This window comes from Dipteris shenzhenensis, chromosome 21 (genome assembly GCF_047967505.1).
Source record: "Dipteris shenzhenensis isolate YYH24624 ecotype China chromosome 21, Dip_SZ_1.0, whole genome shotgun sequence".
NCBI classification, from domain to species: Eukaryota; Viridiplantae; Streptophyta; class Polypodiopsida; order Gleicheniales; family Dipteridaceae; genus Dipteris; species Dipteris shenzhenensis.
In genome coordinates this window covers 23,007,188-23,027,634 of record NC_141616.1, presented here as the reverse complement: position 1 = coordinate 23,027,634, position 20,447 = coordinate 23,007,188, and the positions used below count along the sequence as shown (strand labels likewise).

At 43.0% G+C, this 20,447-nt stretch overlaps 1 protein-coding gene across 1 annotated transcript; it reads left to right on the top strand.

Annotated features, from left to right (window-relative positions):
• The first annotated feature begins 724 nt into the window (after positions 1-724).
• On the top strand, positions 725-13,571 carry LOC147888647 (solanesyl-diphosphate synthase 2, chloroplastic-like). The gene is made up of 6 exons (XM_087392612.1): positions 725-1,455; positions 3,003-3,151; positions 3,403-3,530; positions 3,635-3,738; positions 12,512-12,639; positions 12,870-13,571. The coding sequence occupies exons 1-6, from the start codon at positions 1,140-1,142 to the stop codon at positions 13,416-13,418; spliced, it is 1,374 nt and encodes a 457-aa protein (XP_087248738.1). The 5' UTR covers positions 725-1,139; the 3' UTR covers positions 13,419-13,571.
• Positions 13,572-20,447: the final 6,876 nt, after the last annotated feature.

The window sequence follows — 20,447 nt, the reverse complement described above, 5'->3', positions numbered from 1 at the left end:
GGGGTGGAGAGAGAGAGAGAGAGAGAGAGAGAGGAGAGGAGGGGGCTAAAAATGTGGAGGGAAACAAAAGTAGGATCTCTAGATTTCTACCACGAGGCACTGATCCTGTGGAAAAATGAGCTTCTTCAAAAGCCTAGCCGCTTCACTTAGAGCGCTTTCCCATGGTTTGCAGCCCCAGCAAAAATGCTACATATAGCAGGTGAACCTTGGCAGAGCACAGCAAAGGTTCCCGCGAAGGGAAACACGGATGCCACAGCTTTGATGTCAGAGGTCTTCATCAAATGCGAACTATTTCAGAATGTCACAGCTTTGGTGTCAGATGTCTTCATCAAATAGGAGCTCTAGAACGACGAACCATGGCCCTGTAATGCTAAGGTGGGGAGCAGAATTTTCGCTCTCCACCCAAGCATTACACTGCCATGAATAGGCAGCGTATATTAAGGGGCTCATCAAGGGAACATCACCAGCATTGCGAAGACTTGGCATATCGTGGCAGATATGGGGACGCGGGAACGCCCTCTTAGGCTACCACATATGGAAGGCCAAAAAAGGGGGAATGTCAAGGCAGAGGTAAATAGGAACACGGAAGGTCTTGTGAGGACGTGAAGCTGGGAGGGGAACACGTGGCGGTATGCAAGCGTGGCTAGGTGGTGAACACGTGGAAGAAAGGTACTGGCGCATCTTGCAGATAATCAATTCGTGGGAGGAGAGAGTGAGCCGCATTCCTCATCACCGGCTCTAAATCGCTTTCAAAATCGAAGTTTTCCTTCTCCTTCTCCCCAAATTTGTACAGTTTCCCATCGATTCTTGGTACCCATTTCCATTCTTTTACCACCCTGCTTCGACGCCTGTGCACATCTCGCCTTCAGCGTTGTTTCCGGTTTTCCCACCATCGTTTTGATTATATAGCTTGACCAGAACATTCTTTATCTCATAAGAGTTTGTTGCTCCCTCGGAAAGCCCGCGAAATTGCTCACCAGAACGAGGCCAGGGTCGTGAGCTCGCTCTTGTTGTGGGCTTCGAACTCTCCCTGTGAATACAATAGAGATACCCTGCTGCCAGTACATTCATTGAGCACTCGAGAGGTTTTTTGGAGTGAAGGTATGTGCAGGTCGTCGTGATTGAGCCAGGATTGAACCATGGCATCATTCACAACTTCAAGTGTGTGTTTTTTCAAAGGCGCGGATTCCAGTAATGGATCGCCGCACAGGCTGTTTACGGGTAGAGGTAGTGGTAGCTGCCCCGTTGCTTTTGCCGACATTGCTCATCACGGGTTTCTCGGACTGAAAGGCAGCCAGGAAAAATATGAAATTAGGGGCGGCAATGGAATTGACCATTCGCACAAGAAATCGACACGATCTATGCTACAGCAAACTGCATCACCAGTACTAGAACTCTCTGAGAGAACAGACAGTGGCGTGACGCTTCCAAACTTGGCCTCCTCTGCACCAGCAAGTATGCAACGTCCTTCTGCAGTTCTCTTCAAATCTCGCTTTGCTACTGTGTTTGACCATGATGCAACTGTGTCTCAGATTTGTATCCACTTACATGCATACTAAACTTGCGTTGGGGGCATTTTGGGTTTGTTGGCTCACGAACAGTGGGCCCACAAAGATAACTGTTATACACGGTAATGGCTAGGCCAGTAACAAGTTTGAGTATGGAGACTATTGTGGCCACCGTCTCTGATATCCTAATTACTGCTTAGAGCCGACCAAAAGGGTCCTAGGTTCGAGAACAAAAGCATTGTGAGCTTTTCCTTGAATACGGTCCCGAGTACCAGAAAATTGATTGCCTAGGTTCTAAGGACTGGGCATTAGCAACGCACCCTATCATATTTAAGGACTTGTTTGCTTCTCATTTTCTCTAAATGTTTTGGCCTCGGAGCCAGATGTAGAGTATCGAAACTTGGGGAGTGCTCCTGCGTATGGCTTACGTGCTCACTTTTTTTGATGTGATGACACTGTCGTGGTCAGATGACAAACTAGAAAGGAATTCTGATGGTTCTGTCAATAGGATTTATCTCAGTACTGTCTTGGATCAATGTAGAGAGGGGCTGTCTCAAGGTGAAACTGAGTCAGTGCTTATATAGAATTAACTATGCATTACTGACTCCAATTAGAGATGGAAATCACCAATGGGATTTGCGTTGCTATTTCTAGTTCACCATAAGCATTTGTTAAACATGAGGGTGTTAGTCACATTACACAAAATGTCAGGGCAATCTAGAGCTCTTCACTTGTAGTCCTGTTTAGGAGGTTTGATTTCTTTTAAACAGCTCATCACTTGTGGTCCTGTTTAGGAGGTTTGGCTTCTTTTTGAATTGGGCCCTTGAACACATCTAACTTGCGGCTTGCAACGTTTAGTGTCTGACACATCTAGCATGGGATGTCCCTTGGAAAAGGAATCGATACATTGAGAAGAAACTGCTCTTCTCCTTTGCATTTGGCTCTCGTACTGTCTTATTATAACAGGTATTTGGAATCTGGATTGGGTATGTTCAGTTCAGGCGGGCAAAACCTAGTAATGATTACCTTGGAATAGAGAAAATATCCAGGAGGAGGGCTTGACGATTTTTGTTGTTGGATATGCAGAATTATTTTAACAAACTTAGACTGTCTTTTACGTCATGGTTGTACTTTCAAAGTATCAATCCAAGTGGTTACGATGTGAAATCTGTGGAGGCTTTCTTTTGCTTGCCCGTTCTCTCTGATGATATTGTGGTTGACACTAGGACCTAAAATGTTTCTGTCTTTGAGTTGTTTTTTTGAATTACCAGTTGTTTGGGAGAGTTTCAATGCTCATATAGGCATAATTGGATGCTTTTTTATTTAATTTAAGACAGTTCCTGTATCCTGCAGCAAGGTAGGATTATATGAGACGGTAGACTGCATCATCTTTTTTGCATAGAAATAATGAAGTTTGTATGTTACAGGCATTGACCTTCTCATCCTAATTTCATTATTCCACTGGATGGCATATTTTACTGGTCTACATATTAGGTAATCGCAGAAGTGACTCAGCTGTGCTGGAAGCATTAAGCTTTGATGACTCCACAGCTCAAGAAGACTCTCAGGGACGCGTGTCTGTCTCCTCCCTCATGGAACCTGTTGCTGAAGATCTGCAGATATTAAACAGAAACCTTCATACGGTATGTATTGGATCATTTAAATTTTGGGATTCTATATTTTACTTGCCTTGTTGCTCATATGCTACACCTAAAAATTGTAAGCTTGAAATCAAGGCTTTAAAGCATTGTTATCATGAAGGAATACCTTTGTGACTGTGAATTTACGTTATTATTCTATTGACGTGGAATTGCTAATGCTCTCTTTTTTAAATTCCTGCATGAGCCTTGCCGTTTTAGATGACAATCTTGAAGCTAATAACTTTGTCATTCAGGTCGTAGGTTCTGAAAATTCCCTGCTCATGGCAGCCGCTGAGCAGATTTTCAGTGCAGGTGGCAAAAGGATGAGACCAGCATTAGTTCTGTTAGTTTCCAGAGCTACCAGTCAGCTATCTGGCCTCAAGTAAATCTGCATCCCTTTATTTGATTACGCATTGCCTGTCTCAGTTTTTAAATTTCCCTTTGTTTTTTATGTTTATGTTAAACAAGAGTTTCCAAACTTTGCAGGGATCTTACTCCACAACATCGTCGATTGGCAGAGGTTATAGAGATGATTCACACTGCAAGTTTGATACACGATGATGTGCTTGATGAGAGTGATGTACGCCGAGGTACGTTTTGTCTAGAAGAGGTGTCAACCATTGGTTGAATAGGAACTCAAGGTACTTGATTTGAGGATTGGATTGGATTTGACAGTCTCAGTCTGCAATGGCTGCCTTAGAGCAGCTTTGATTCTCTTTGTTCGAGTGTTGTTTTCAGAATATAGTTAACACTGTTGTAAACACTCCAGGATGTTTTTTTGGCAGTCATAATGCTCAAATACTCTTGAAGAGTTGGATGTCAAATCACAAATTACAAACATTTGGAGAATTTGAAGGTCTGACGCTTATAGATTATGGGGTTGAGTGAAAAGGAAGCTCTTGGTTTCAAGAGGTCATAGAAATTTCAACTTGTCTCGACTAGCAAAAGACTGCAAGTTGCAACAGTCTCAACTTCTCCACTATTGACAGTTTTAACAAGGAGTTAACATGAACAATCCATGTGTCAACATAAGCACATGTGTTAACAAGGCGTTAACACTGTTGTAAGCACTCCAGAATGTTTTTTTGGCAGTCATAATGCTCAAATATACTTGAAGAGTTGGATGTCAAATCACAAAATTACAAACATTTGGAGAATTCGAAGGTCTAACGCTTATAGATTATGGGGTTGAGTGAAAAGGAAGCTCTTGGTTTCAAGGGGTCATAGAAATTTCAACTTGTCTCGACTAGCGAAAGACTGCAAGTCGCAACAGTCTCAACTTTTCCACTATTGACAGTTTTAACAAGGAGTTAACATGAACAATCCATGTGTCAACATAAGCACATGTGTTGACTATTCAATACATACGCATGTGTATGTACATGCATACTTATGTAGGTATATGTCAAGCATGTATGTAGGTATATGTCGTGCTTTAGAGGATGAGTTTGGGAATGCTCCTGGATTCATCTAGGTATATGTAAGCATGTATGTACGTATATATGTGTACACACATACGTACATACTTGAACTTGAAGTTGGTGTCAAGGAAGTCGAAGTGGCAGGTGATTTAACATAACGCTCATCAACATGGTCTCTAAGGAGGGAGAAATCCATTAAATGGATGTGAAATATGCATTTCTGAATGGCTTTCTTGATGAAGAGATGAAATGAAGGAAGCTCAAGAACATATGCAACATGCAAGCGTCTTGCATGGTGTTAAAGAATTACCAAGAACTTGGAGTCCAAGGACTCATTCTTATTTTGTAAACGTTGGTACATTCATCTATTATATGTTGAGCAAAGATAAACTTGTTGTCATTGGTGTAATTTATATAGATGATCTCACAATCATTGGCTCAGTTGAAGAGCCAATTGCCCATGTCGCTCCATAGCTTGCATCAGAGGTCGACCTAAAAGCGGTGGGCTACTGAAAGTCTTACAGTAGTTCAAACTGGAGCATATAAAGCCACGTGCTACGCTTGTGGAACTCGATGTGAAAGTACACGTTATGAATTCTGAATCAGTAGATGCTACAATGCATTGGCAGCTGGTCGGCAGTCTTGTATATCTGACCGGTATAAGATGTGACTATTATGGGATTACTGAGCCAAATCATGCATCAGATGGAGAAGAGTCATTTACAAGCCACCGAAAGCGTACTCAGATATGAAACTATGACAGTGATTATGGTTTGAAATATGTCACTAAACACGCCCTGAATTTGTTTGGTTACATAGGGAGGCAAGAAGTATCAATGATAGAAGGTCACCGTGACTTTTGTTGAGTTTCGGAGTAGAAGCCATTTTGTGGCAAGAATAAAGAAACGTACTGTATCATTTTCATCTACAGAATCAAAATACGGATGCTCTATGAAAGCCACATGTAATGCCATGACTACCAACTATATCAGGAGATCCCTAGAAATTGCAGACTGGATAGAATGATTTCAGGTAGCACACATCTTCACCCAGCCCCTTATGTTTGTCAGACTATAGAGACTAGCTTGCTACAGCCTGACCCCTGCAGCTGACTAATGTTAAGAAAGACCCAACGCTCAAGCTCTCACCATAAGACATGTGCACACAATTGTGCCCTAGAGAGCCCCCAAATTTGAGGAAAGAACACGCGGAGGCTCAACCCAAGGGGTCTGAGACGCCCTGCTACTATTGGTCTATGTGAGGAGATCTATCCTTTGGCCTCTCTGGATGCTGTCCTAGTCAAGGCTGTGGGTGGGGAAGGCGCACGACCTGCATTGCGAGGGTAGGCTCTTGCCAGGTGCCTGTCTGCACTCTAGGCACTGCCTTGGAGGCTTTAGACCTCGACCCTTAGACTGAGCTTGCCACTGTTTAGGGTCTCTAGAAGAAACTCACCTGGCAAGGACACTAGAAACTCCACAATCACCCCTAGCCATGCAACACTATCATCTGCAATGACCAAGGCTGTTGTGGGTGGTGACTCCTTCCGAAGCAAGCCTTGATGGAAGAACGAATGGGTTTGTATTTCTTTAGAAGCCTTGAGAAGTGTTATTTCACTGTAAACATTGACTCATGATGTGTCCCCATGTCGTTTATAAAAAAAGTGTGGTTCCAAGGTATGAAGAAGACCAAGTGGGGGCCAACGAAGATAGGGCTCTGCTCTAACAAGAGCCTGGATAGTGACGGGAAACTCAGCTGGTGGAGGAAGACTCCTCTCCCATAGAATCGATGAGCTCACCTGAATGCAGTCTCAAACCTGACTTTGAGTGGACATGAGGCCCCACAATGTGGCTGCCCACTACTCCTCCGTAAAGGGTTGCTTGTCCTTCATCTAAAGGGAGATCCAAATGGCTGAGGAGTCCAAGGAAGTTGTGATGAGAGCCTTTCTAGCTAGACGAGAAAGTCACCAAGAAGATCATGACCTCTTTTAGGCCAGGCCTTTTTACAGCCTCTCTGGCAGTTCATGACCCCTTCTAGGCCAGGCCTTGCCCAGCCTAGAAGGGGTCATGAACTGCCAGAGAGGCTGGGAAAACCCCAAAGGAGGGTTCGTAGAGGGTGAAATGAGATGAGCTATCTCTTTGTCTAGCGCTGGCGAGCAGAGAGGAGCCCACAATAAGATAGAAAAGCTCATGGGTTGGCAAACATAGAGAGCGACAGCAAACACATGGGTTTGGGATAAAAGCCCAAATGGCCGAGACATTCTCAATGGGTTGAGGAACAGCTTGAATGGGTTGAAGAGGGGTGGACAGAGCTGGGCAGGAGAAAGGGTCGCGAGCAGGGAGGAGAGGTTGAAGGGAGGGGATGAGCTAGTACGAGGGAGATGGAGCATGTCCATCTGGATAATGTTTGTACGATACCCCTTCAGGAGGCCCTTGCATCTAGCTTCTGCACAGTTGCAACCTCTCCTATGTAATGCAGTTGCTGATATGGCTAGATCTTCAAGATGCGCATGAAATGAAGAAGGTGAAGTGGGCTGAAGATGAAAGAGTGGAAAAAGGGAGCCCAAGAAATCGCTTTGATACCAGTGAATTGAAGGGGATAGGGCAGATTCGAAGAAGAGGGAAGAATTAGAGAAGGGAGAGACAAAGGAGTGAGAGGTAAAGGGAATACCTCACTATTGGATATCTACTCAGCCCATTGAAGCTCTTGTAGACCATGCAGGAGGCAGGAGAACAATTTTGTGGTGGCAGGGGTCCACATCCAGGTTGTACCTTATTTGCAATACTTATGTACCTTTTCTACTCTCATGTGCATGGTTCATTAATTGATGTATCTATGTATATTCATTTGTGTGCTCTATAAGGAAAGGAGTGAGATTTGAGTTAGCACTGTGTGATTTTTGGGCTACATTTACACAAATATTGCAGGAGTGTTGGCTACAACAAGCAACCTCTGTCTCTGTTTTCTTATTAGAGACCTACACTTACCAACAGGACGTTGCCACCAGATCTTTCCCCACGACCTGATTTAGGCCCAAGATGGGAAGATGTCTCAAAAACCCTTGGTTCGACGATGAGTGCAGAGAGGTGAGAGCACACCTCACGTGGGAGCGAGCCCTGGGCCATTTGACATCATCTAAGGCACAACGGATCTTCCAATGACTAACATGTCATAAGAGGTGGGCCTTCCTCACACATAGGATGGATGAGATTTTCCTCTTCGGGGGCTCACTTTATTTCTTGCCCTCTGATTCCCTCACTCACATCCACAGCATGACTTGTGTGTTGAGTGCATCATTTTGCAGTTGCAGTTAGTATTGAGCAGGAAAGAGAGTAAGGATAGTCTATCTCCCACTACACATATGCAGCCCGATCCTCTTTACCAAGAAGAGGAACAACATGGCTAGGATGTGTAGACTACCGCACACTCAAGTTGTCAATGGTAAAGAGCCATTTTGCCATGCTTGGATTGATTACATTTTGGAGCATTTGAATGGGGCCAAGATGTTCTGAGAGATTAATTTGAACAATGCATACCATTAGATCTGGATTCACGAGCGTAAGATTCCGAATTCTGCCTTTTGCATGGAGAAGGCACAGCATGAATTTATTATTATGCCCTTTGGTTTCATGGGGGCAGCAACGACCTTCAACTATATGATGTTGAGAATCTTCAAACCTCTCATTGGTAAAATTGTATGTGTCTTCCTTGATGACATTTCTTTTTTTCCAAGGATCCAGCATCGCATGTTCTTCATTCCAATACGTTCTTCAGCTCTTGAAGAACAATCAAGTGTACATCAAGAAGAGCAACTTCTTCTTGGAGGAGGTACACTATTTGGGATGCATCATCACTTCCACAAGTTTTTGTTTGGACCCAGCCAAAGTGAAGGACATGCAGGTGTGGGAGGTCCTGCCACAGGTTAGGGGGACCGCGCTATTCATGGGCATTTGTCAATGGTACAGAAAACACATCCAAGGCTTGGCAAAGATTTAGTTCCCATCATCAACTTGCTACAAGGAGTCAAAAGCAAGAAACAGTCCATGGAATTTACTCCAAAAGCCATTATGGCCTTAAAACTTTTGAAGGAAACATTGTCCACAGCTCCATGCCTTGGTTCGGCTGAGTGGGATCAGCCTTTTGTGTACGGACTGATGCCAGTGACCATGTTATTGGAGCTGTCTTGGAGGCTGAGTTGGAGCAGCATGGCCACCCCATTACATTTGAGGGATGGAAGATGAATACAGCCGAGACCAGATATTCCGTCTATGACTTAAGGAATTGTTGGCAGTGATCCATGCCTTACAAACGTGGAAGCAGTTTGTGTATGGCAAGGAATTCATTGCTTAGGTAGATCATCAAGTATTGAAGTTGCTCTAGACTATGCCAGCCACCTAGTTGTCCGACCGCTAGATTCAATGGAGCTAGACTTTTCGCGAGTTTGGTTGATGGGGCATGTTAGCATGTGACACTCCTCTGTTCTCAAGGTATTGGTTTATGATGATGAGTCGATCCTCTGATACTTTCAAGAAGTGGTCGTGATAGAATTGGATCTTGGTGGGGGAACTCTTGCCACCCTCCCCCCTTTTCACCACTTTGGGGAGATGATTGAGAACTTGCTTGGTGCTGAAAATGTCGTTGTTGATGCTCTTAGTTGATGGGGCATGGAAGCATGTGAGACTCCCTTGTCCTCAAGGTATTGGGTCTGATGATGAGTTGATCCTCTGATACTTTCAAGAAGTGGTCATGATAGAAGTGGATTTTGGTGGGGAACTCCTGTTCCCCCCCCTTCCCCCTCCCAAGTCCGAGACATATGGAACTGGAGGAGAGCTTATTGTATGATACGGCTAATCTCATCTTGTGGATTGACTCGTGCGGTCCATCCATGCTATTCTGTAAGAAGGAAAGCTGATCCATTTGAATAACGTAATTGCCAAGGATCCTGAAAGTGCGCCTGGAAGATCTGCCTCTCTAGTCGGGCCAAAGCACCCCACCCTCGTGTTAGTCGTGCCTTGGCTGTGTGTGTCATTGTGAAAACTGGCCCTGTGAAGATTGCATTGCATTATCTCCACTAACTCACCTCGGTAAGTGAAGCTATGTCAGTGAAGCACCGCACATGAGGTGTTAAAGGCCATAACCTTGGTCTTCCCAAGGTTAATTGTCAAGTCTTCTCTCTCTATCTTTGCTTAACACCTCTAGGGCCTCCAGATGTCTCTGCAATCCTTCTGTCGAAGATGATATGAGAACTATGCCATCCGCATATAGTAGTATCTGTATCATCAGGTCAACCAGTAGTGATCCCTCACCTCATAGGCGGTCTATAAAGGATGTGATCTCATCAATGTAGAGCCGGAAGAGAGTCGATGAAAGCGGGCATCCCTGCTCACCCGATCGTGCTTTCAACCCCAATCCGATAGGCCTGCTAGAGTGCAAACTCTCCCTCTAACACACTCGCATGTGCTCATCTCCCCCTAAATCATAATCTATGGAATTTGCATCTTCTGTAATTTCTTGATAGGGGGGATCGTGAGATAGTGTCCAAGGCCTTTCAAAAGTCTACAATGGAAGCATAGACTTTCTGGTGTCTCAACTCGCTTCCTCAATGATAGCCCTCAGAATGAAGATGTGGTCTAGAGTGGATTGCTGTCTCCGGCTGCCCTAGAGCCCGCCGCTCATGAGCCACTAATCTCCCTCTCTAATACCGATCCATAAACCTTGGCGAAAGTGTGGCCAATCATAAGAGTGCGGTAGTTCCGAGTATCGAGAAGCTCCCGGTCTAGGTGGCTCACATAGACTGGCTCAAGGGCACAGTCAAAGTGGATCTCGACATGAGTGGGTGTGGGAGGGGCCCTCCTTGTGACTGGCATAGTAGCAGAAATACAAAAGTCTAGGCACTAGTGTCAACACCGAGTGGGGGAGGCGGCAAAGTCGTGTATCTGTGGGTCAAAGGCTAAGGGACTTGTGGACATCATGTTAATTCTACCTGCTGTTTTTATTCCTTCTATTGGGGCTTGGCATCATCAGTAATACTCATTCGTACATATGTGTGGCTTCCTCATTGAAGAGGGCTTGTCTGAGCCCCAATGAAGGGCTATGCGGAGGCTGTGAAGCTATCCATGGCTGAGGCTATGCTAAAGAGGCTATGGCTGATCTGCAACCCAATCTGCATCATGGCATCCCATGAGCTAGGGTTTTTTCTTGTATCCTTCAAGTATGATGATTGATGATTCTTGGTACCCTTGAGGTACTTGAATATTCTCTTTAATAGTTTCCAGTAATGCTTACAAGGGTTTGCCATAAGCTGACAAACCAAGCCTACTGCATAACTGCTGTGTTGCCTAGTTGCTGCCATTAGATAAATTACTTTGCCAGTTTCTTGTCGATACAACGTAGCAATGTGGGTTTGCTTACTCACAATCTTAAAGATATTGTGACCTGTTTTCGATTGGACTGCAATAGGTTTGCAGTATGTCATATCAAACTGTTTGAGCATGTCATCAATGTATCTTCTGTGATTTAGGAACATCCCATCTTCATTCCTGTTGATCTCAATGCCCATAATGTAATGCAAATTTACTAAATCTCATGTTAAATTGCTTAGACAAGTCTACCCTAACTTCATTTATCATCGCAGTTGCGTACAGGTTACTGACCGTAAACTTGTGGGTACAGATGTGTTGAGCTTGAAGACTACTTTAAAGCTCTCAAAATCCTGTAGATACCTTTTCCAACTTGATGAACAACGATAGCAGAAGTTTGAACTTTCAAGTTCTCCAAGTTACTAAGTCTTTTAAGGGATACAGGAAGGTTTCTAAAAACGCTTGACATGCATGCTATGCCTTCCCTAGCTAGCTCCACCTCTTCCTTGCCCATCCTTCCTGCCCGCCCCCACCCTGCCTCGTTTTTTGCACCCCACCAGTCCATTACAGGCTTGTCACAGTTCCTTTTTAGGGGCCTTGACACTCCCAATGGGGCTTTCTTCGCTCATAGGTGTCTCACCCCTTTGCGCTAGCTTGTCTTGGGCTGGTGTGTGCTCCATCATAGGCCAACTGCCTCTGTGGTGGCCGGCATTGCTAGGGGATGTTCCGGCTACTCCATGCCTCTGCAACATCTTCCCAGCCCTGCTTGCCCGCTCCCACGGGCTCTTACAGCCCTGGTAGCTCCATCACCCAATGGCCTGCAAAAGTTTCTCCCAGCCCCTTAGCACAGGAGGCATTGTAGCCTGCCCCCCTTTTTTCAAACCCCGTGTACATGGCAGTGCCCTTGACACCTTCAACCACCATCCACATTTCGCAGCATAAAGAAAAAGAGAAGGAAACTCTAGAGGAAGGACACTAGCACTGATACTGTGTAAAGAAACCAAGATGGAGAGGAGAGGAGGGAGAGAGACAATATAGGATAGAGAGCACCACGGTCCATGACACATGCAGAAAGGAGGGGGGGAAGAGAGACACTGTAGAGTAGAGAGCATGACGGTCCACAACACATGTGAACTACAGTGTACATCTACCATTCAAAAGAAAGCCTACTTACAAGTGGTCTTATAGATAGCTACACGACTGTAACACTGCTATTCCAACATCCAGTTTCAGAATGTTGGTTTTGTCACAGTCAGCATAACTGTAACTCTATCCATGGTGAAGGTTCGGGAGCCTGTTAACATGACAATTAGATTTCAGAAGCTGCAATTCTGCCAGCATTTTGTTCAGGGTATCGGTCAAAGATGAATTTATCTAAAAGCGTAGGATATTTTGGCAGGGGTGTTAGCTTTTTTGTGGAATTGTCAATTGTATGAGATGTTAATGGTGTCCAATAGCTGTGTGAGGAGAAATTTTAAGTCTTCAAGACTGTGTGTTGGATTAGTCCACTCCCTTACATCTAGAAGAGAGAGAGAGAGAGAGAGAGAGAGAGAGAGAGAGTGCTAAACTTTACACTCGATGCTCAGGAAAACAAACTATTCATCAGCTGTATGGAACAAGAGTGGCAGTGTTGGCTGGAGATTTCATGTTTGCTCAGTCATCCTGGTATTTGGCAAGCCTTGAAAATATTGAGGTTATCAAGCTTATCAGTCAGGTGAGTCTTTTATCCATGGGCTGTACAGAAGTCTGGTGTTAGTTTAAAAGATGTTGTGAAAGGATAAAGTCTAGTTTGCTATGTGTCACCATCACAGTTGTGCAAGGATTTGTTGAGGATTAAAAACGTCTGAAGTGTTTATTCTTTGGTAGGTTTACAGGACATGTCTTCAAGAGTTTTCATTTGGTTGTGGAAGGTCATTTAAGCAATCTTATTCTGTTCTGCATCAGGTCATAAAAGATTTTGCCAGTGGTGAGATTAAACAAGCTTCAAGCCTTTTTGACTGTGACATGTCAGTGCAAGATTACTTGGACAAAAGTTACTACAAAACCGCCTCTCTTATTGCCGCAAGTACGCGCTCAGCTGCAATTTTCAGTGGAGTTACTTCAGAAATTTGTGATAAAATGTTTAGCTATGGTATGAACTTGGGGTTGGCATTCCAAGTTGTAGATGATATATTGGACTTCACGCAGTCAACAGAACAGCTTGGCAAACCTGCAGGGAGTGATCTGTCCAAAGGAAATTTGACAGCTCCTGTACTTTTTTCCTTAGAAGAAGAATCAGAACTCAGAAGGCTAATCGATTCTGAATTCACAGACGAAGGTTCACTGGAAGCTGCAATTAAATTAGTACAACAGGGTGGAGGTATAGGAAAGGCCCGTGCTCTAGCTAAGCAGAAAGGTGACGAAGCCAAAAGTTGCCTTGAATGCCTGCTTCCGGGGCCAGTAAAATCAAGTCTCGAAGGCATGGTTGACTATGTATTGGAACGCCTTTTCTAGCATCGTCAAATGAAGCAACCGATGCAGTGAAGATTATGCGCATGAATACCACCAACAAACTTCAGCTTGCAAAGCACTGATTGATTTTTTTGTATTTCTAGATTGTAAAATGAGCGACATGGAACTAATGGAGTAAACTTGCATTTCTTCGGATGTGCCATAGACAGTTTGACCAGCAAAAAATGTTTCGAGCGATATCAAAAGTCACTTGATTCGCTTGGGAAGGTGAAAACGAGTCATTGAATAAAAAATGCAAAAGCAGGACGCACAGCATTTGGCAATGGCATGCTGTTCTGCTGTTGGGTGGAGTCTAACAAACTGAGTCACTTTTGTGTTATCGCTTAAAATATTGGCCTGTTTGGAAGGATGCAAGTGTAAATTTCAAAGCATTATGTTTCTCCTCTTTGATGGGTTGGTGGGTCAGGTCGCTCTTCCATTTATCATTTGTTACTTCAGTGAGCTACATAGAACTCGTTCAGTTATATGTGAACCTTAACAAAGCAATTCCTTCTCTATTGGTATTCCATTTGATCATGATCATGTCCAAATTGGATAAATGGAGAAACTTCAATCGTCTTTTTATGGCAAATACGATTTTCTTTTACATTACACACTGTCAGTTGTGTTAATATAACTAGTTCTGAGTTCTTGATCTTACAATACTAAAAGGCTTCTATAAAGTAGCATTGCCCATCGTTGTAATGCCCATTGTATGACCTCGGAAGAATCAGTTGACATGCCCATTGTATGACCTCGGAAGAATCAGTTGACATTTCCCATAAAGGATCTATCTTTGTAATATATTTATTTGCGCTTCATGTAAATGATCAGGAGGGAATTAATGTCAAGGTCCTGGATGAGGGTTGATAGCACCAAACTAGGTAGATCTAAGGCCAAGGGCCTAATGCAAAGGTTATGCCTAGGGGCAAAGAATTTAATGCATCCCAAGAGAGGGGTGAAATGTTGCATTAGGAAGGCCCTATATGGATGACATGTGGCATCTAGATCTATCTAGGGAGTTGGGGCTTGTTGAAGCTAGAGAGAGAGAAGAGAAGGATTTTCACGTATGATTTGTATCGGGATTTCTTTGTCTGCTTGGGAGCTTCAGCAAGATTTGGCTGGGAGGTTATTCATGGTGTTGCTCCCGTGATCTGCAGTAGAAATTAGATATTAGTGCTTTACACTAAGTGCATGTGTGCATCCACTAGCAGTCATATGGTTGCTTGTGTGCGTGTAGAAGAGGCACACTTAGTACCATAGGCCATGACACAGGTGATGTTGTAATGCAAAGTCCCCTACATGAGGTGGTGCTTATGATTGTGGACTTTCTATGATTTAGGAGTTACCTCCTTTGATGTAGGGGAGGTGCCATTGATTTAGGACACCCTCTCTCCATTTCTATAAAAGAGGGACTTTCCTCTCAAATGAATAGAACACTCATTTCTATATCTTACGTGTTGTCACTGAGTTTTGCCTCAATGCATCTATTCTTCCGGAAGTTCCAATATGTGGTATCAGAGCTATGATCCTCCTTGAGCTTCCACCTCATGAGCCTAGCCTAGTCCCTGGCTTGCTAATCCTACCTAGCCTAGTCTAGTCTCTAGATACCTTGATTCTTTCAAGATTTCATTATCTTCTCTATTTTCTCCCTTTCAAGCCCGATTTTGGAAGGCTCCATTCTTCCTCTTTGAGGCCTCATTCTCCGAACCTTCTGAACTGGAGATTCTTTGTCTTTGGATGAAACTATGATCCAAAGGAATGAAGCGTTGGTAGTCTCTGCTACTCGTGCCGACAAGAAAACAGTCCATCGATCAGTCACAAAATTCTAATGAAATTCTCAACTATACTCTAATTCCTTCTAGTCACGGGTGGGCGACACCACAAGCTACCTTGTGTCCAAATTTGAGGACCAATGCTTGTTGGAGCGAGGAGAATTCACACAAAGACCAGTTGAAGAAGGCGTACTTCTCCCAGACAGAATAGCGCATAATTTCGCCTAAGCTCTATGCTGGACTTCCTTTGATATTCAAGCTTTGATTTGTCTCATAAAGCCCTATCAGAAGTGACATATTCAGTGAGATAGAGCTTCTCCAAATCTGCAACTTTCTCTGGCAGTTATTTGCAAATGTTCTTGAATGCTTAAGTTTTGATGATACTTGATGCTTGAGATACTTGCATTGCAGCTAAACTGAAGTACATAAACTCCTCTTTCAAATTGAAAGATCAGTTGAGGTTGTTTGCTTAACAAGAATGTCAAGTTCTAGTTGCTCTTTCAATGAGGATTATGTAAAGAGAGTAGAGTATCTTTGATCAGATATAGCTTTACATTACTTGCATACTTGTCTACATGAGAACAAGTATTGTCTTCATCAAGTGAAGAAATACAAAGCTTGATTTGTACAAGCCAAGAGAGTGATTCAATAGCAGATTAGAACTCCTAATCTTGGAAGATCAAAGTGCTATTGTATTTCTTTTAAAGAGTTTGGGGTATCTAACTCTCTCTCCAATGAATTATACTTGTGGAGAAGGAGACTTCTTTGTAAGGGACTAGATATTGCCACATTAGTGGTAAGACCTTCCCACTATGCCTTCATCATGTTGTTCCTCTAACATTGATAATGTATCTCAGAGGAAAGCATTCCAAAGAAGCCTAGAATGAGAGTAAAGCCCTGTAATGGTGAATATTTCATCAAGGTGAACACCAAGAAAAAGATATGTGCCTTCTGTGGAGTATCCAATCATACTATGGAGTATTGTCACCTAAAAAAGTTTTCTCTATAGTTGCTCTCCAAGAGACAATGACATCACTCTACGTCTCATTGTGTATGTTTGGGCACTCGGATTTGTCACTCTGAACATTCCATCCTATCAACTTCCTTTTATGTTACCAGAAGAATCAGCAAAAGCTTTGACTGATGGAAACTTCCAACACTGAGAAGGGCATCCAAATGTCTGAAAATATTCTGCTGTCTAAAATTGGATGTGCGATGCATATGGCAGAAAGCATGCAGATATTTTCTTCCCAATTCGTACTTGCTACGTTTTTTCAGTTGACCGTAGATTGATTCGTGCGTTGTCCATAGCTTTGATTTTGAAGTTAGTATTATGAAATATTTAACCTGTGTTTGTGTAGTTACATTTAGTCATATGATTGGCAACAAATCTACATGTGCTTTTGGGAGGTAAATCATGGTTTATGAAATATTCTATCACCGTTGCAGCTTTGTTAAAAGAATTCTATGTCGTTTTTTGTGTAGTTGCAATCCAGGATGTGCGGGCTCTTACCAATGACGTTGTTAGGACAAGGAATGCAACACCAGTTGAAAGAATAGCCTCCGAGACTGAACGATTCCAAAGGTATGCAGCACACAGTGCGAACTGGGTATTGGAGAGCGGAGGCCCAGCCCAAGCAAACACAAAGAGGAGGGGGTGTAGCATCACACTATATCATGGAAATGCGAAGCGAGCCCATTCCAGTCGTCTCCCGCGAGAAGCCTTGAGAGAGCTGCATTCCGAGGAATCAAAGTTCGACTAAACAAGACATCATCAAGGAGTAGGGAATTGTCTCCGGGAAATGGTTCTTGGAGGAAACTGGCAACGGAAGCTTGTTTTGTCGGTTTTCGATCGAGGATCGGCAACTGGGTGCCACGTGGCCAGACGACGCAAGATGGTGGCATCCATGTGATTTGGTTGCACCAACTAGGATGGCAGCCTTTCACTACATTTCTAGAGGATGGCCGTTGGCGGGTGGTGTGAAGCCGGTTTGAGATGACGAATAGCTTATGGGGTGGAAGAAAGCACTCCATTGTGCTAGAAGAGGCTTGTTCTCTATGTAAGGAAGTTAAAATGCTTCCTCAACAAACTTGTTAGTAGGTGACACCTTCCTCCCTTGAATGATGACACTTATCATCATGGCTGTTGATCAATGTTGAAGTATGCCCCTTGTTGAAGGTGCACAAATGCCTGGCAAGCCCATTTCTACTCAACACTCTCACTTTTTGACACCCATTTGATCAAGGAGGGCGGTAGGATATGTGGGTGAGGCTGTTGTGTGCGCTTCTTCTATGTTGTGGAAAGGGGGCAACTGTCTCTAAAGGGGGAATGGTAGATTAAGAGATTTCTTGGAAGCATGCAAGGAGGGGTTGAAGAAGTGGGAAAAATGACAAGGAGTGTAGCAATAGAAATGCATGCACCATCGAGTAACAATGCAGTGTTGAGTTGTTTTGGTTGTTCACTTATGACCAATGAGAGATGCTAAGACGATTTATAAGTGATCTGTAGTATGATTGCTTGACATGGTTAATTGAAACTTGATCTTCTGCATATGTGAAGTTGGCACACCATTAGATACCATGATGGGGCAACGTGGTAGGTCATTGCATGATATGGCTTCGCCTTGTTGCAGTTTAAGACTAGAAAAACTTCAACTTGAGCCATAAAAAATTAGTTCTACAACCTCTTATATAATTCAAAATTGCTGACAAGCGTGGGTCAAAAACATCAAGTTCAAAATTTTCAAAGCGGTGATTGGGTAACGATGTATAATCCAAAATTGGGTCTCTGACCGGGCACTTCAAATCATATGTGTTACATCCAAAATTTTTTATTTACATGGCATTGCTTTTGCAAAGCCAATTAATGGATTTTGCATGAAACCATATGTGGGGCCAAGGCTTGCAATCAATCAACTAATGGTAGTAGTCAGTTTGGTTTCTACCATTGGTGAAGATCTCGATTAGCTTGAAGGGTTCATTTCAACTAAGCTTCACGTGGGGATTCTTGGGACCAAGTTTTAAATTATAGAGAAACACAAGTACTTGGGGGTGATGTGTTAGTCAAGTTGGGATTTCCTTCTCCTCTACATCACTTCTTTCCTCCATGTTGCTTTTGCCCTAGAGATTGTTGGGCTCAGCTTCTAGTTGTTTCAAGCACTGTTGTATAGATTTTGGCTCCTCGAGTTAATATGACCTGTAAACTTGGGACTAGGAATGCTCAAGTCACAATGATAGGCCATGCAGAAAGGGGATGAGGGTTACTATGACCTTATAGGCCATTGTGTATGACCAAACAATGCATTCATCTTGAAATCCAATCTCATCGATTGGTCTCCACCATCTTGATGAGGATGGTCTTCAACATAGTCTTCGTTGCCTCAGCCTTTCATTGTAGCAAGGTTAACAAGTTGTGTCCACTCAGTGTATGAACATGAACTCCTTGATCAAGATGTCGAGCACTCGTTTTGTGAAATGTATATTAATGAACTCTATTGGGAATCTATATTTGCAAATGATGTACTCATAATGAACTTAGCAATTCTTCAATCCAAGTTGTCCCTCAGTACCTCGGCCCTATCGAATTTGATGCATAATCTATGCCTACAAGAATATACTTGTTATGGGGAAATTGAGACACCTACTTGAATACATCCATGTAGTTCATACCCCATCTCTACCTAAATTAAGCTTAGCTATAGGGTCATGTGGTCCTATGGAAGTTCTCTTCCCACTCTTTGACACATATCACTTGTGCTTAGCTGACAAGTGTATGTTAAAATGTTGATGTATCTCCCCATTCTTCAATCATCACTGCATTGGCTTGTGCCGGTGGTTGCTCATGATGTGGTGGTTTGTGCCTCAGTGGTGGCCATGCATGATTTCTAGTCCTTGTTCTATTCTATGCCTACACCACAATGGGATCCTTCTTGCCACCCTTGAACTTAGTGAACTTACACTTCAAACTAGCTACATTCAAATTCATTAGATTTGTTGGTGGAACTAGTGGTACAATATGTGGATCAACTAGATTCTGCCATATCTCAAGATTTGGTGCTCTTGTTAGATTTTGTTGAACAATTGGATTTTGTTGGGGACTACCAGTTTTGCTTGTTCTACTGGATTTGGTTAAATTATCAAATTCTGTTGGATTGCTGAATTTGCTTGTATTGTTGGATTTTGTTGTCCAAATAGGTTTTGTTGACCCAATGGATTATGTTGACCAAGCATGTCTTATTGTCCAAATGGATCCTATTGCCCAAATGGATCTTCTTGCCCAAATCTTTTTGTTGTCCAAATGGATCTTGTTGTCTAAATGGATTTTGTCATTTTCTTTGTGCTCTTGAATGTTCAGGTGACTGGTTCATTTAAAATTGTTGCCATCTTTCATTACGCAATGGAGTAGCCATATTAGCATCATCATGAGGCACCATTGGGACTCTTACATCCACCCTTGAGGGTTCATTGGAATTTATTGCTTACACAGTGGCTTGTGGTTCTACATTCCACTCCTAGCAACTTGTTGTCACAATGTTGTATGCAAAGTGAGAGATCCTAGATCATACCAAGAGTTAGACATGTAGACACTCGCTTCTTGCTTTCCATTCCACCCTCATCTTCAACTACATGCTTTGGATGATTTAGATGTAGAACATCATCGTGAGCATATTGTAGCATGCCATAAATTATGCACAACAGTCCTTATTCTAGATCTAGATTAGCTTGCCTTCCTAAATGAGGTCTAATCCTTGGACTCTCAAAATATAATCAATAGTAAATTCATGACACAACTAAGTGATTACTGGTTGAATAACATGCCGAACTTCATCAAATTCATTTGATTGCATAATTCGGAAATGGAATCCAAAAGATGCATGAAGAAGATGTAGGATAGGGAGTTGGTAACTATAAAGATACACACGCTTTCAAATCTTGATTGTGTTAATAGACTTTATGAGTGACCACTCCTCAACCTCAGAGTGAGTGCACATTATTTATGCTCAGTTATCGACCCCCCTCCCCCCCCGTCCCAACACACACACACACAACCACTAAACATGTGCAAGTAAGTGCACATTTAAAATACCCCTATATTTAAAAATTTACATCTTTTTGTGTACTTTTTTACCCCTCCTCCATACGTATACATGTCTTATATTTGAATTTAAAATTCCCCTCCTTACATGTACATACCATAATTATAATAGATAAGTATTTTGTTTTGCCCCCTCCTATCTATAAGTGGCTTGTAAGTCCC

What these genes read in the sequence shown, in the direction of transcription:
- LOC147888647 (XM_087392612.1), top strand. Translation starts at nt 1,140, where the DNA reads ATGGCATCATTCACAACTTCAAGTGTGTGTTTTTTCAAAGGCGCGGAT. An exon ending in AGTCAGCTATCTGGCCTCAA is followed by an intron (nt 3,531 to 3,634) that starts GTAAATCTGCAT and finishes CAAACTTTGCAG; the next exon opens with GGATCTTACTCCACAACATC. An exon ending in TGAGAGTGATGTACGCCGAG is followed by an intron (nt 3,739 to 12,511) that starts GTACGTTTTGTC and finishes CTCGATGCTCAG; the next exon opens with GAAAACAAACTATTCATCAG.